This window comes from Pelobates fuscus, chromosome 3 (genome assembly GCF_036172605.1).
Source record: "Pelobates fuscus isolate aPelFus1 chromosome 3, aPelFus1.pri, whole genome shotgun sequence".
NCBI lineage: Eukaryota > Metazoa > Chordata > Amphibia > Anura > Pelobatidae > Pelobates > Pelobates fuscus.
The window spans coordinates 167414454-167428876 of record NC_086319.1 but is presented as its reverse complement, the minus strand read 5'-3'; the positions used below and the strand labels follow the sequence as shown (position 1 = coordinate 167428876).

General features: G+C 38.5%; 1 protein-coding gene across 3 annotated transcripts in view; it reads left to right on the top strand.

The window, feature by feature from the left end:
* The window catches only part of SLC25A18 (solute carrier family 25 member 18), a 70597-nt gene extending 56174 nt beyond the window's left edge, over positions 1-14423 (top strand). For 2 of the 3 annotated variants that reach the window (XM_063447646.1, XM_063447647.1), the window contains exons 6-10: positions 1856-1974; positions 4589-4745; positions 4857-5011; positions 7013-7088; positions 12145-13354. In XM_063447646.1, the coding sequence (XP_063303716.1) occupies positions 1856-1974; positions 4589-4745; positions 4857-5011; positions 7013-7088; positions 12145-12286 (649 nt within the window). In that variant the 3' untranslated portion in view covers positions 12287-13354. Of the gene's footprint in view, positions 1-1855; positions 1975-4588; positions 4746-4856; positions 5012-7012; positions 7089-12144; positions 13355-13398 lie in introns of those variants that run through there. The other variant, XR_010090431.1, reaches the window with a different exon arrangement.

Below are 14423 nucleotides of genomic sequence, written 5' to 3'. Positions count from 1 at the left end.
TAATATTTTTTATTAGTGATATTGCAGAAGGTGTTGATGGTAAGATGTGTATTTTTGCTGATGATACTAAGATATGTAACAGGGTTGCTGTTCCAGAAGGGATAAGCCAAATGGCAAATGATTTAGGTAAACTAGAAAAATGGTCAGAGTTGTGGCAGCTGACATTTAATGTGGATAAGTGCAAGATAATGCACCTTGGACGTAAAAACCCAAGGGCAGAGTACAGAATGTTTGATAGAGTCCTAACCTCAACATCTGAAGAAAGGGATTTAGGGGTAATTATTTCAGATGACTTATAGGTAGGCAGACAATGTAATAGAGCAGCAGGAAATGCTAGCAGAATGCTTGGTTGTATATAGAGAGGTATTAGCAGTAGGAAGAAGGATGTGCTCATGCCATTGTACAGAACACTGGTGAGACCTCACTTGTATGCAGTACTGGAGACCGTATCTCCAGAAGGATATTGATACTTTAGAAAGAGTTCAGAGAAGGGCTACTAAACTGGTTCATGGATTGCAGGATAAAACTTACAAGGTAAGGTAAAAGGATCTTAACATGTATAGTTTGGGGGAAAACCGAGACGGGGGGGGGGATATGATAGAAACATTTAAATACATAAAGGGAATCAACACAGTAAAGGAGGAGACTATATTTAAAAGCGTCAGACACACTGCCAGTATGGAGACAGGGACCAGATGACGCCGCTCGCTGTGATGAGGTAAGCAAGGTCGCCATGAGCGGCACGGGGCAGGGGACCTGAAAAATGGTAATGATGCCCTCTGAGAACTAGCTGCCATTGACTGATTTGAAGAGAATAATTGTGAAAGAATGATATTAACCGCATGGGTTCAATTACATTATGTAATATTTACATTGTTTTTGTTGTATGTGATTGTGATAATTTATTTCTTAGAAAACTAATAAAGATATAAACATATATATATATATATATTATGTAAAGAAGAAAAATATATTATAATGCAAAGGATTACTTTCATCCACTCAGACAAAATCCGGTTTTTAAGGAATTACATTAAAGGAGCACTATAGTGCCAGGAAAACAAACCACCCTCATGGCCCCCCTCCCGCTGGGCTGTAGGGGATAAAACCCCTTCAGCCACTTACCTTTCTCCAACGCTGGGCTTCCCCGGCGCTGGGGAACTCTCCTCCTGCGCGCGCATTCAAACCGCCCATAGGAAAGCATTTCTCAATGCTTTCCTATGGACACCAGCGTCTTCTCACTGTGATTTTCACAGTGAGAAGCGTGGAAGCGCCTCTAGCGGCTGTCAGTGAGACAGCCACTAGAGGCTGGATTAACCCTAATGTAAACATAGCAGTTCCTCTGAAACTGCTATGTTTTTAGCTGCAGGGTTAAAACTAGAGGGACCTGGCACCCAGACCACTTCATTGAGCTGAAGTGATCTGGGTGCCTATAGTGGTCCTTTAACTAATCCTTCAGAATTCATCAGACAATTGCAAAATCTTGGTCAAAATGACTGATTTGGAAACAAAGCTTAATATAATTTTTCAGGTTTGCTATTGCTGCTTAAAATCATACGTTATCAAGAAAATTTTGCAATTTAGACCACAATAGCCAAACTCGAAGACTAGATGACCTAGAGAATATTTACTTTTTTATTTTTTTACTCCTAAAATTTACATTCCCTAGTCAATTATCTGCAGTCCTAGGTATATTGAACTACCCCGATATTAATTAAACATGGAAAAGCATTTTTAATCTGATTAGTTACATGGAAATGTTTCCTAAAAATATTTAACGAAAACCGCCAACTTTTAAGGTTAATAGTTGACTATATATTTAATAATTTTCCTTTAAAACTGCATTCATTTTCAGGAAGGAACTGACATTAGTCAGAGAAATGTTGGCTGGTTGTGGGGCCGGAACCTGTCAAGTGATCGTAACGTCTCCCATGGAGATGCTGAAAATTCAGCTGCAGGATGCGGGACGCTTGGGTAAAGTTGTTCTTTTACTCACCTGTGCAAGTACAAAGTCTTACCTAGATCATTTCTTTTTACATTTCAAAATCATGACTTCTTCCATACAATGCCTTTTGGCTGCACAGAAAATCAAAATCTTCACAAAAGTAGAATAAAAAAGTTGATTGTTCAATGGTTAACAAGTCATAAGATTCACAAAACGAAAAGTCCTGATACAAATAAAAAGAAAAAGATTTATAGTTAGGTAGAAAAAACATCTACTTATGGCCTGATTAGGTAAGATGATCAGGTTTAGTTGGGAGATATGAGTTTTTAGTGGGTTTTAAAGTCTGAAGAGTTGCAGGGAAGCATAAGCACAACTTCTTTTTAATGAAACTGACTGTTAAGCAATGTAATTGTGAAGAGTAAACATGCTTTTGTACACTGATAGGTTTTGTTGGTCCATTTATTTTTGTTTGTTCAAAAACTTGATTTTAACAGATAATTAAAAATACGGATATAGAAATACAGCTAATTTGAAGAATGTAGGGTTATATTTACTAAACAGGGAATTATAGTAACTGACCTATTGGCAACCAAATTGCAAAATTAAACCAAAATAGGAGTGTTTCTCCAGTTTAGTTGTTATATTCTGAATTTTGTAACACATTTGTTTAAATGTGTATATGTTAAAATTCCTATAGCTTGGTTTAAATTATAAAACAATAACTGACATAAAATTATCACTGCACTGCTATATTGTGGAAGAAAACCTCAACTAGCCTTTCTAATTGCAAACATTCCAACTTGAGCTCTATGATTGAGTTACGTGAACACACTTCACATGACTATCACATGAACGGAAAAGGAAATCGCAGCAGTTTGTTCCAAAAGCTCTATATTAATGTTCAGTCTAAAATCAGTGGTTTAAGATGTGAAAATGTCTTATTTATGTGTGCTAGTATATAATGAATATTGTTACGAAAACCAGGGTAACTAGTCCCTCAGTCCTGACCTGTCCTGCAACATTGTCTGTCCCTTTTCCTAATGCTTTTGGCTAGTTGAGCCAAAGTAATGTAGCTGAAAACTGACCTGTCTCTGTAGGAGATCTCAGAAAACTGTCTCCAGAAAGCAGACCCTCAAAGAGTTACTCCAACCACCATGACCACTTCTGTTTTTAGAAGAGGTCATAGTGGTAGGAATCTTTATGGCCTGCATTTCTAGTTGAAACGCTGTACATAGAGAGATATTTGCAATTTTGTGCCGGTGACTTGTTACAACCCATGCACGCGCGACTTAGGCAGCCCAGTAGTTTGTGTTGCCTAATATCAATCTTGTGCAACAATTACGTTTGTCGTCACTGCAAGCATACTGCAAGCTGGTGGCAGATGTAATGCGCTTCTCCCTGGCTGGCAGCCTGCCAGGGGAAGCTTCAATGTCCTCTGCTTCCCTCTGTTCAGCAAAGTGCCTTATTTTAAATAGAATGTTTAAATCCCCCCTCTCCCCCCCCCCCCTCATTCTCGGCTCAGAGTGCCCACATCCGTTTTTAGCTAAGAAGGACAGTCTAATCAAAAGTTTCTTAATAAGAAGTATTTGATTGGACCTCATGAGGGGAAGAAGTGACATCGACTGAGGTGTGGAAGGTTCTCCTAGGTGCTGGATTCCAGGTAAGTGTATTGTATTTGGGTGTTTGTTTGCAGGTTTTAAAGGCTGGTTTAATTAGTAATGCCCAATAGGTTATTGCAAATTAAAAATCAGCTTTATCTAAAACCTTTTGAAGTAAATAATTTTTACCACTGTTCCACAGTATTTATTTTTCTTCTTCATCCTGCACCAGGATTAACCTTTTACAGCTTGGAAGGTTCTCACAATCTTTATTATAAACTGGGACTAGCCTTTTACATTGAACTCATGGTAAGATATTAAAACAACATCATGGAGAAACATGCAGGCAACAAACCAACAAATATGACTCCGTCACAAGGAAGTTAGGAGAACAGGGACAATAAAAACCTTGAGTATTTGCCTGCATTGAATCTTCAAATTGTTAACGTGAATGTTTTAGTGAATCTCTTAGCTTACCCTTGATCTTTAGCCCCTTTTGCACAGATGCTTAACAAAGAAGCTGTGGTTTCAACAAAAGAGGTTTAAAGATGGCTGTCCCCATATAGCAAATGTAAGCCAGGGGATGCAAAAAAAAGATATTACGTGTACACGAAGAGGCTATAATACATGTAATATTTTCTTTCGAATAACAATTAAAACAAATGTCAGTTCTCAATTAAATACAATTGGCTGGTGGATGACTATTGACCAACAACAGCTGAGTGGTTGGAAACCCTTGTCTTAACTGGTCCACAAATACTGGAATTACAAAGACCATTTCTCATAGTGGATTTCTATTTGCATTAGCCTACTAATCCTAATGGAACCCTCAAACTTGTTAGGAAATATTCTTTAAGTATGGGCATTAACTATGAAACACAGAAACTGAGTGTGAGAACTGAATATAGAAAAAACTCTTAAGAGCATGAAATAATTTGAAAAGTGACTGTGAGAATCTGGCCATATACTCTGATCACTGATAGTTAATACATTAAAATTTAGAGACAACCAGATCCTTATTAACACATTAAATTCTCCAATTCAGCAACACAGAAGGTTGTATCTGTGGATGGAGCAACAGCAGTTCCTCACACGTCAACTACCACCTCAAAGAGGCCCTCTGCTCTACAGATCTCCCGAGAGCTACTACGTACAAAGGGCATCTCGGGAGTGTACAAGGGACTTGGTGCTACACTCCTCAGGCAAGGATAATCGACAAATGAATCTTAGATGTATCATTATTTTCGGATTTTATTTTCTCTGTTAAATAACCTGAGACCCAGACATTTTTAAATCCACTTTCTTCTTTTCAGGGATGTTCCATTCTCTGTCATCTACTTTCCCCTTTTTGCAAATATAAATATGCTTGGCCAGACATCTTCCCATGAGAAGGCACCATTCTACCATTCATTTTTTGCTGGATGTTTGGCAGGGTCTGTGGCTGCTGTTGCGGTGACTCCACTAGATGGTAAAAATACATTTGTTTTTATTTTGAAGGTTGGGGTGGTATGCTATGCACTGTTTATATATCAACATTGACGGTCAAGTCCTGCAGTCCCGGCTATCAAGTCGTACAGACCAACCCTCTATTTGATGTATTTAGCCAGGAAAGGCACATTTCAGATTACTCTGGTTTTCAAGTACATCCTGGGAATGTTACCTTAGCCCAATAAATTAGTTTATTTAGCCAATTAGATATAATTAATCAAATAGAGGGTGGGTTATCATTGTTTTTTTTTTTTTTAAAGTGCAAAAGGTCTAGAGAATGTGGGTGGCAACTTATTTTCTCTTCCATAAACAAATGGATAGACCTGATATTATAATATGTTATAATTTCAATAACCAGATCATGTTTTCAGTATGCTGTATAGAATGAGATTGTGAAATGTAGGCTTTTAATATGAGGGCAGCACTAGGACATGCAGTTGTTGCTTAGCCTGAGATGGGTGGAAGCTAAACTCCTGATGCTTATTTATCTGCTTATTTACATCCACCACTATTAATCAGCCCCTCTCCAATTACCAATACCCCAGGACAGGAAATGGGGAGAGAGGATCTTACTCTCTTTCTCCGACTCTTCATAATGATTGGGGGGCTGAATTAAGGACAATGAATGCAAACATGATCTGCTACCTGGGAGAGTAACTCCCAACAATCTTGTATGTCCCAATGCTGCCCCATAATTATAAGAAAACCATGTAGTATATATAATAGAAGATACCCTCTAAACATTTTTGCTTAAAGGGACACTCTCACTTTTTTTCTGATAGGGACAGCTCACCTTTACCTTATCCCACTAAACATTATCCAAGTGTATATACAAATCTCCCTTATGTAAATAAGATGAAAAAAATCCAGGAGCTACAATAAATAGCAATAGTAGTAAAAATAAAATTAGATATAGCTCTACTTAATACGTATCCAAGGTATCTTGGATACATACTGATTAGAGCTATATCTAATTTTAGTTTTACTTTAATTTTTACTACTATTGCTATTTATTGTAGCTCCTGGAATTTTTTCATCTTCTTTATATAAGTGAGCTTTGTATATTTATGGATTTATAGAGGATTGGCGACCCTCTTTCCAGTTTAAGAGCTACCTACTCATAATTGTGAATTTTTAAAAAAAAATCTACTATGCATCTATTTTCCATCTACTTTTACTCCCTCTATTATTCGACCTGACTACGTATTCTTGTGTTTTTCACACTTTTATTTATATTTTGTGCCTTTCCTCTTACTACATTATCCAAGTGTATATTGGCGTAAGGAGTGCAGCACAGTATGTATAAAACAAACGTACCACTGCAGCATTCCCATATACAGGCACCAACATATTTCTGTGATGCTCCGGTGCCCTTATGTGTATGTTTGGATGTCTTCTTCCACGGAGACTTATATCTGCATGCAACTTCAAGACATAAGCATGCATTGTGATAGTCTCAATAGTCTGCATTATATTCCAGGATGTGCATTCAAAGCATTCTACATTGCATAGATCTAAAAACTACAAAATGTTCTGTTATCATAATCATATAATCACAATTTTCTCTTTAGTTTTTTTTTTCTTTTAGTTAGCTGTTGAGTTATGCAAAAGAAAATGGTGTTACAGTTCCCTTTTAAGACCCTTAAAACATAACATTGATATATAATTTCAATTCAAGCGGGGAGTCCTGCTGTATTAGTATGTAAAATGCCTATTAAGATACTTAAATATTGTATAACTACTAATATGGGAAATAAAAATTATATGTTGAGAAAAGATTTTGTCAGGTTGAAGAAGAAACAACCCATTATCCAGCTTTATGCAGGCCACATAAAGCTGACTGTAGCCATGGGCTCTGTAATTTCCATGATCCTCAACCAGACCGCGTACGAATGATCATTCATTGAACCATATATAAATTATTATTTCATGTATCAATAATCACATGTCTGGTAATCTGTTCATTCTCTCATTCCAATAGTGTTGAAGACTCGGATTCAGACGCTGAAGAAGGGATTAGGAGAAGACGTGTACAATGGAATTGTGGACTGTGCCAGGTATGGGTTAACCTGGGACAGAAACACACACTGACACACATGTAGACATACAGACACACAGATATAAACACTAACACATACACAGATGCGCAGACACACAGACACAAACACTGCCACACATAGTGCCACAGACACACTGACAGACATACAGATACAAACACTACATACATACCGTATATACTCGTGTATAAGTCGATCTCATGTATAAGTCAAGTGCAGTTTTGTGACCAACAATTGTGAAATATGCTATGCCTCATGGATAAGTCGAGGGTAAAACTTGGGGCTATGAAATTCTGTGATTTTTATAATTATATACACACACACTCATACAAACACACACACTCTGTATGAGTGTGTGTGTATAATGCAGAGTGTGTGTTTGTATGAGTGTGTGTATATAATGCAGTGTGTGTGTTTGTATGAGTGTGTGTGTATAATGCAGATTGTTTGTATGAGTGTGTGTGTATAATGCAATCTGCATTATACACACACACTCATACAAACAGACACTCTGCATTATATACACACACACACACTCATACAAATGCACACTCTGTGTGTATATAATGCGGAGTGTGTGTGTTTTTATGAGTGTGTGTGTATATAATGCAGTGTGTGTGTTTGTATGAATGTGTGTGTGTATATAATGCAGAGTGTGTGTGTATGAGTGTGTGTATATAATGCAGAGTGTGTGTTTGTATGAGTGTGTGTGTAGTGTGTGTGAACTGGGTGGGGGGGGGGCATTTTTATTATTTTAAATTGTTAAATTTTAATATTTACATTTTTTTATTTTAGTATTATTTTTTATTTTATTATTTAAAAAATTTGTAATTTTAATAATTACAAATTTTTTTATTGTAATATTATTTTTGTTATTATTATTTATATTTATTTTCGTCCCCCCTCCCTGCTTGTTAGCTGGCCAGGGAGGGGGGCTGGCAGAGAGCTGTTACGTACCTTTCCTGCAGCTCCTGTCAGCTCCCTTCTCTCACCTCCGTTCCGGTCAGCTCCCATTGTAAGTCTTGCGGCGTGACTGTCGCGCGGAGCATTGCCACGGTAACCAGTGGCAACGCTCTGACCCCGCGGCTCTCGCAAGATTTACAGTGGAGGAGAAGGAAGCTGACCGGAACAGAGGTGAGAGAAGGGAGCTGACAGGAGATGCAGGAAAGGTAAGTAACAGCTCTCTGCCAGCCCCCAACAGGACCGCCGGGCTTGTTATGAGCCCGGCGGTCCTTGTCTGTATTATGGCAATGTAAGTTGCCATAATATAGACCTTGACTCGAGTATAAGTCGAGTGGGGGATTTTCAGCACAAGGATGATAATCTCTCCTTGATAGGTATGGAATGTTTTCTGACAAACTGTATATCATTGAAGTTTAAATAAGCCTATTTCAGCTCTGATTGGCCAAAAATCAGCCTTTGACCCCAGAACGTGTGCATGCGTCTCCCGCGTGACGTCACACGCACGCTGACATCGTCATTGACGTGGGGCTATAATTTGGCGTGAATCCGCAGTGGCTGGCGTCCATCAACATGTTGCAGGAGTCAGGTATACAGACGCATGGTCACTGAGCGCAAATGCCGCAAGGTGAGGCTGAATATGTTACAGAGGCTTGCTTCCCACAGGTTGGGAACCTATAGCCTCAAAATACAGTGGAACCTCGGAACTCGAACTTAATCCGTTCAAGAAGGCTGTTCAAGTTCCAATTTGTTCGAGAACTGAATCAACATTTCTCTTAGGAATTAATGTAAATTTGATTAATCTGCTCCAGACCCCCAAAATTACAGCATTTTTACAAAAATGTTACTGTTTAATAATGCCTTACATGCATAAAATCACATAGAAATAAAATAATACTGTAAACACAATATACAGTAAATGAAATGAAAATGTCACTTCACTTCACCTGTAATGATGAAAGTTGATGGCGTAAGTGGAAAAGAGAAGAGATATCATTGTTTGGATGGGAAGTCGCCTTCCGTAATTACAATAGCTTCTTGATCGTTTCAAACCTGATTGAGGCTCACTGGACCTTTTCTTCACTAAATATTTGTCTATTGAGACTTGCTGTTGCCTATGTTTTAAAATGTGTCTAAAGTGAGACATAGCATTATCATTGAACATGTTTGTGGCTTGACTTACAGCAGCTTTATCAGGGTGATATTTTTCAACAAAATTTTGCACTTCAACCAAATTTCTTTCATCAGTGAACTATGAACATTTTCCCTCCCTTCCTCCTCCTCCTCTCAAGACAATTCCCCAGATGCCCTCTTTTGCTGCTCCCTCTGAAAGTCTTGGAATTCTTCTGTGGTGAGTTCGTTCTGGTGATCCTCCACTAACTCCTTCACATCTTCATCATTCACCTCCAAGCCCATTGATTTCCCCAGAGACACAATATCATCAACAACAGGAACATCCTGTTCAATACCGTCATAGACTCTTTTAGGGACAGCCTCTTGCCACAATTTCCTCCAGGCTGAGTTCATGGTCCTATAAGACACATCCCTCCATGCTTTATCTATGTAGGATATGAAAATTATTTTTCCTGAACTAAGGGCTAGCTCTGTATCTGAGGTTACTTCAAAACACCTTTGGAACAGTGCTTTGGTGTAAAGCTTCTTAAAGTTTGAAATTACTTGCTGGTCCATAGGCTGGATAAGAGGAGTTGTATTGGGGGGCAAAATCTTCACAGTAATAAAACGGAACTCCTCCATTAATTCGTCCTCCAATCCTGGAGGGTGAGCAGGAGCATTATCCATAAAAAGCAGAGCCTTGATGTCATACCTAGTGTATCAGTCAGGGGCATGTCACAGGCTGACGTCACATTGCAGGGTACTAGGGACACTCCTACCAACTCTCAACTTGTTCTCAGCGTTTTTCACGCCAGTTGCAATAACTCCGCCTCTTTTATGACGCAGCTAATGAGCGCCGACGTCATGACGCTAAGAACGCCACAGCCCACCAAGGTGTTCGAACAAGAACATTTTGGGGCGTGGTTACCTGCCTAATTGAAAACTGTATTTAAAGAGAAATCAGGGAGAGACTCATTGCCCTGTTGTGGTTCTTGATAGACCCAAGAGCGCGTATCTTGTATTGGTATTCTTGTATTCTTCTTCTTTGGCTTTGTTTGACTATTCCTCCTTCTGTGTTCCTTTGACCTTGGCTATTGCATTCTCGTTGATCCTGATTTCTGGTACCCCTGACCTCGGCTCGTTATTGACTATTCTTTGTGTGTGTAGTTTTAGTATGGCCATCCTAAGGTCCGGTGTACATTATTAGTTTTTGCATTCAGCGTGTAGGATCCCCTAACATTCCTGACACTTGACAGGTAAGTTTTATTCTTGTAGGTATTTTTTAACACTTGGCCCAAACACCTGATGAACCCACTCAATAAAAAATTGTCTGGTTACCCAAGCTTTGCTGTTAGCCCTCCACATCACCTGCAATTTGCCTTTCAGTACATGGTTTTTCTTAAATACCCTCGGGTTCTCAGAGTTGTAGACTAGCAAAGGCTTCAATTTAAAATCCCCACCCGCATTCCCACCCAACAACAGGGTTAACCTGTCCTTTATTGGCTTGTGTCCTGGCAATGATTTATCTTCCTTTGTTATGTAGGTCCTCTTTGGCATTTTCTTCCTAAACAGGCCTGTCTCATCACAATTAAACACTTGTTGGGGAACAAATTCCTCAGCCTCTACGTAGGCTTTAAATTCCACAACAAATTTCTCAGTCCCATCTTTGTTAGCACTGGAAGCTTCACCATGTCTCACCACACTGTGTATGCCACTTCTCCTTTTAAACTTTTCAAACCACCCTCTACTTGCCTTGAAAACGCCTTGAAAACCTCATTCTCTGCAATCGTTTCAGGGGTGTTTGTCACAAGATCAGCATGCACGTCTTGCTTTTTCACAAATTATTGCCTCTGATATGCTATCACCGGATAACTGTTTTTCATTTATTTATATCCATAACAATTTTTCTACTTCTTCTGGTGTATGGCTTCTTTGTTTTGTAATCGCTTTCAGCCCTCTAGCAACATTGGCTCCTTTCATGGTGTCTTTTTTTTTTATATGGTACAAAATTGTAGATTTGGCCATACCAAACTGTTCCTATATCAGAGGCACGGACACCGCTTTCATGTTTTAAAATAATTTCTTTCTTCAACTGTCGTTCTCATAATTTTCCTCCTGGGTTGGCTAATATCCTTGGGACCTATGGTGAGTTTTTGCAGACTGAATGGAGCTCTATTTGAAGACTGACTAGAGCTGTATGCTGACAGAATGGAACTCTATTTGAAGACTAAATGGAGCTGTTTGCTGACAGGATGGAGCTCTGTTGATAGAATGGAGCGGTTTGCTGGCAGAATGGAGCTCTGCTGACGGAATTGAGCTCTGCTGACGGAATTGAGCTTTTGCTGGCAGAATTGAGCTCTGCTGACAAAATGGAGCTGTTTGTTTAGAGAATAGAGCGGTTTCCTAACAGAACGGGATGGCAAAGTGTCATACTAATGAGGTACCAACGAGATTACCATAGAGGTGAATGCAGTGTGATGTGTTCAGGTACTGAGAATTGTTTGAGAACAGGTCAGTTCGAGTTCTGAGGTTCCACTGTAGCAATAACAGTTAACTGAGCCCTAAAAGGGAGTTATATGACTTGCAACAGTCGTATGCAAAATGTGCTTTTCTGAACTGGCGCTTGTGAAATTAAATATGAGTAGGAGTGCATAAAAAAATATCTACAGGGACCTTTTTCCCATTTGATAAGCTCCTACAATACCTGTTCATATTTTGATGTGAACTTTCATCTTATTACTAACGTGGTAAAATTTGTGTTTTTGGCAAACTTTTCCCTTTGCTAACTAAATGGATAAAAAAACTAAACGTAGGATTTTATATATTGGCCAATCCTAACTATGCGTTGGTCAATGCATTGAGAATATTTTACTGGAACATGTTGGTGTGCTTGTTTTATAAAATAAAAAAACAGAATTCTGAATTGTTTGCAAACATCAAGTTGATCACTCATCTTACACTTTCTCCTGTTTTTTTTCCACAGGAAGATATGGATCAATGAGGGTCCCTCTGCTTTCATGAAGGGGGCTGTCTGCCGGGCCCTAGTTATAGCCCCGCTTTTTGGCATAGCCCAAGTTGTTTATTTTATTGGTATTGGAGAATACATCCTTGGATACAGTAAATAACTTCTGACGATGCATGGACACAGACTGAAAATGTCAGACCAAGGAGAGCAGAACTCCATGTTCGATAATGATACACCATATGTACTTGATAACCCCAGAATAGCTCATTGTGTAAAAGATACAATGGAGTTCGGCAGATTCAAAAACTGGAAACTAGCAAATTCTCAAGAGTTTTGTATCAAACCTGAGAGCCTTTTATTTAACCCTACCATTGTATCCTGATAATGGCCTTTTAGGTCATGATGCAACAAAGACCCAGTATAGGTTTGTATGCCACACATGCCTGGTACAATCTGACAATTCTCAATTTAGATTGTTTTATAAGTTGCAATGATGACATTGAGTTGGGTTTGTACTGTTCCATATATGTGGCTCGAATTAGAAATACAATGCAGCATTTGCACTTTATTGCAGTCATCTACAAGCTAGTGCTCATGGACCTCTTACAATTCAGGAGTTACAGATTTCCCAATTCTGTTTAGATGGTGGTATTGAAAAGACCAAAAATGTTGTTGGAAAGAATTATTATTACTATTACTCTAGGCCTGGCCAAAATGCACAGACCTTCAAAGTGTTAAGGGCCCCAAAACACTTACTGCCTGCACCATAGCCACAAAGCTAGGTTGTTTTTGATGTTGTGAAGGAGAGGAAGCTGTGCCAACCAATGGTGTGTAAGATTTTACTATATCATATCTCCCTATTTAAAAGGGGCATTCCCTATTTTGGCCCCAAATCCCTGTTTTCTATCTGGTTTCTATTTTCTGGAAGCTCCATAGTGTTGGTATGTCTACATGTATAACAGAACTCCACAGCAATAATACTCCCATTAATGTGTCTGTAAACTACAGTAAATGTGTTTAGAAATCAATCTGTGTAAATAAGATGCATTGTTCATGTTTTAAAATTACATAAGTTATTATTGTCATCTACAGCCTGCCCCTTACCACAACCCTGCTCACACCTCTACAATAAGTAATGTTGGGAGGCATGCTATTCAAATGCTCAATCTTTAGTTAAGTTGTGTGTAAAACAGTATGAAGCAAGAGTCTGAATCAGCCCCTTGGAACACTTACAGGGTGATTCGCTTAAGTGAGATTGTAAGTGAATTCAAGGTGACTTTGAAATTGAAGTCCAAAATAGCTAAACTGGAAAAGATTTTCAGGTCGGCTATATTACCAGTTTAACTACTTTTTTATCTTTAAATTTAAAATGTATATTGAATTTCCAACAATTGTCACATGTGCCATAGCTGCTCATACTATATTTTCTATATCACCAGTCCCACCATTGTTACCCTGCCAAACCAGACATATCAGCATCACATAACTGTCTATATATTCATATATTAGATCAGTTTATAGTGCATAAGCCCACAATACAGAGATCAATATGATCTTGATACTTTGTAAGACTTTGAGCGTGAGAGTAGGACGTTTTCCACTCCCTGTTTGATGTAGAGGCCACTACTTCAATCCTAGAAGGAAAGACAGGATAAGTACAACTTACCACCTTTAATGGAGAGTGATATCATTGGCTCTACATACAAAGAGTCAAGTCAGCCTGAGATCAAAGCATCATTGTTTTCCACCATTTTGTATTTCAATATTGATTTTTCTTATCCACCTCCATATTCCCAGTTTGTTGCTATACTCTTCTTATTCCAACTGACAAGGGAACTGGAATATTCCCAATTCAGCACCTTATCATCTTCACTAGTTTCATCTAAAACCTGCCATTATCATGTCAAACCAATAAACCATTGTGTTTACACTACAAGTCCAAATATATGTTAAACAGGTTTTAGGGACTCTAGCACCAGATTATTTGGTGCTGTACTGTGCCTGGTGCAAAGCGGTTTCCAATTTCCATTCCAGAACTTTTTTGGAATGGGAATTCTCATGGTATGATTTGGAATAAAGTGTGGCTACAGGCAGTATTTTATTACGCATTGGATCTCTTCTGCTCTAACAATGATATTGTTTACAGTCTACTGCAGCAACTTTATATCGTCCATTATAAGTATTATCAGATCTTTACCATTCTTCTATATACAGAATTTGCTTAAGAAAGGTTATTTTATACATCATCTTGGATTAGAGTTTTATGTATAAACTGGCAATAAATTCATTTAAAATTC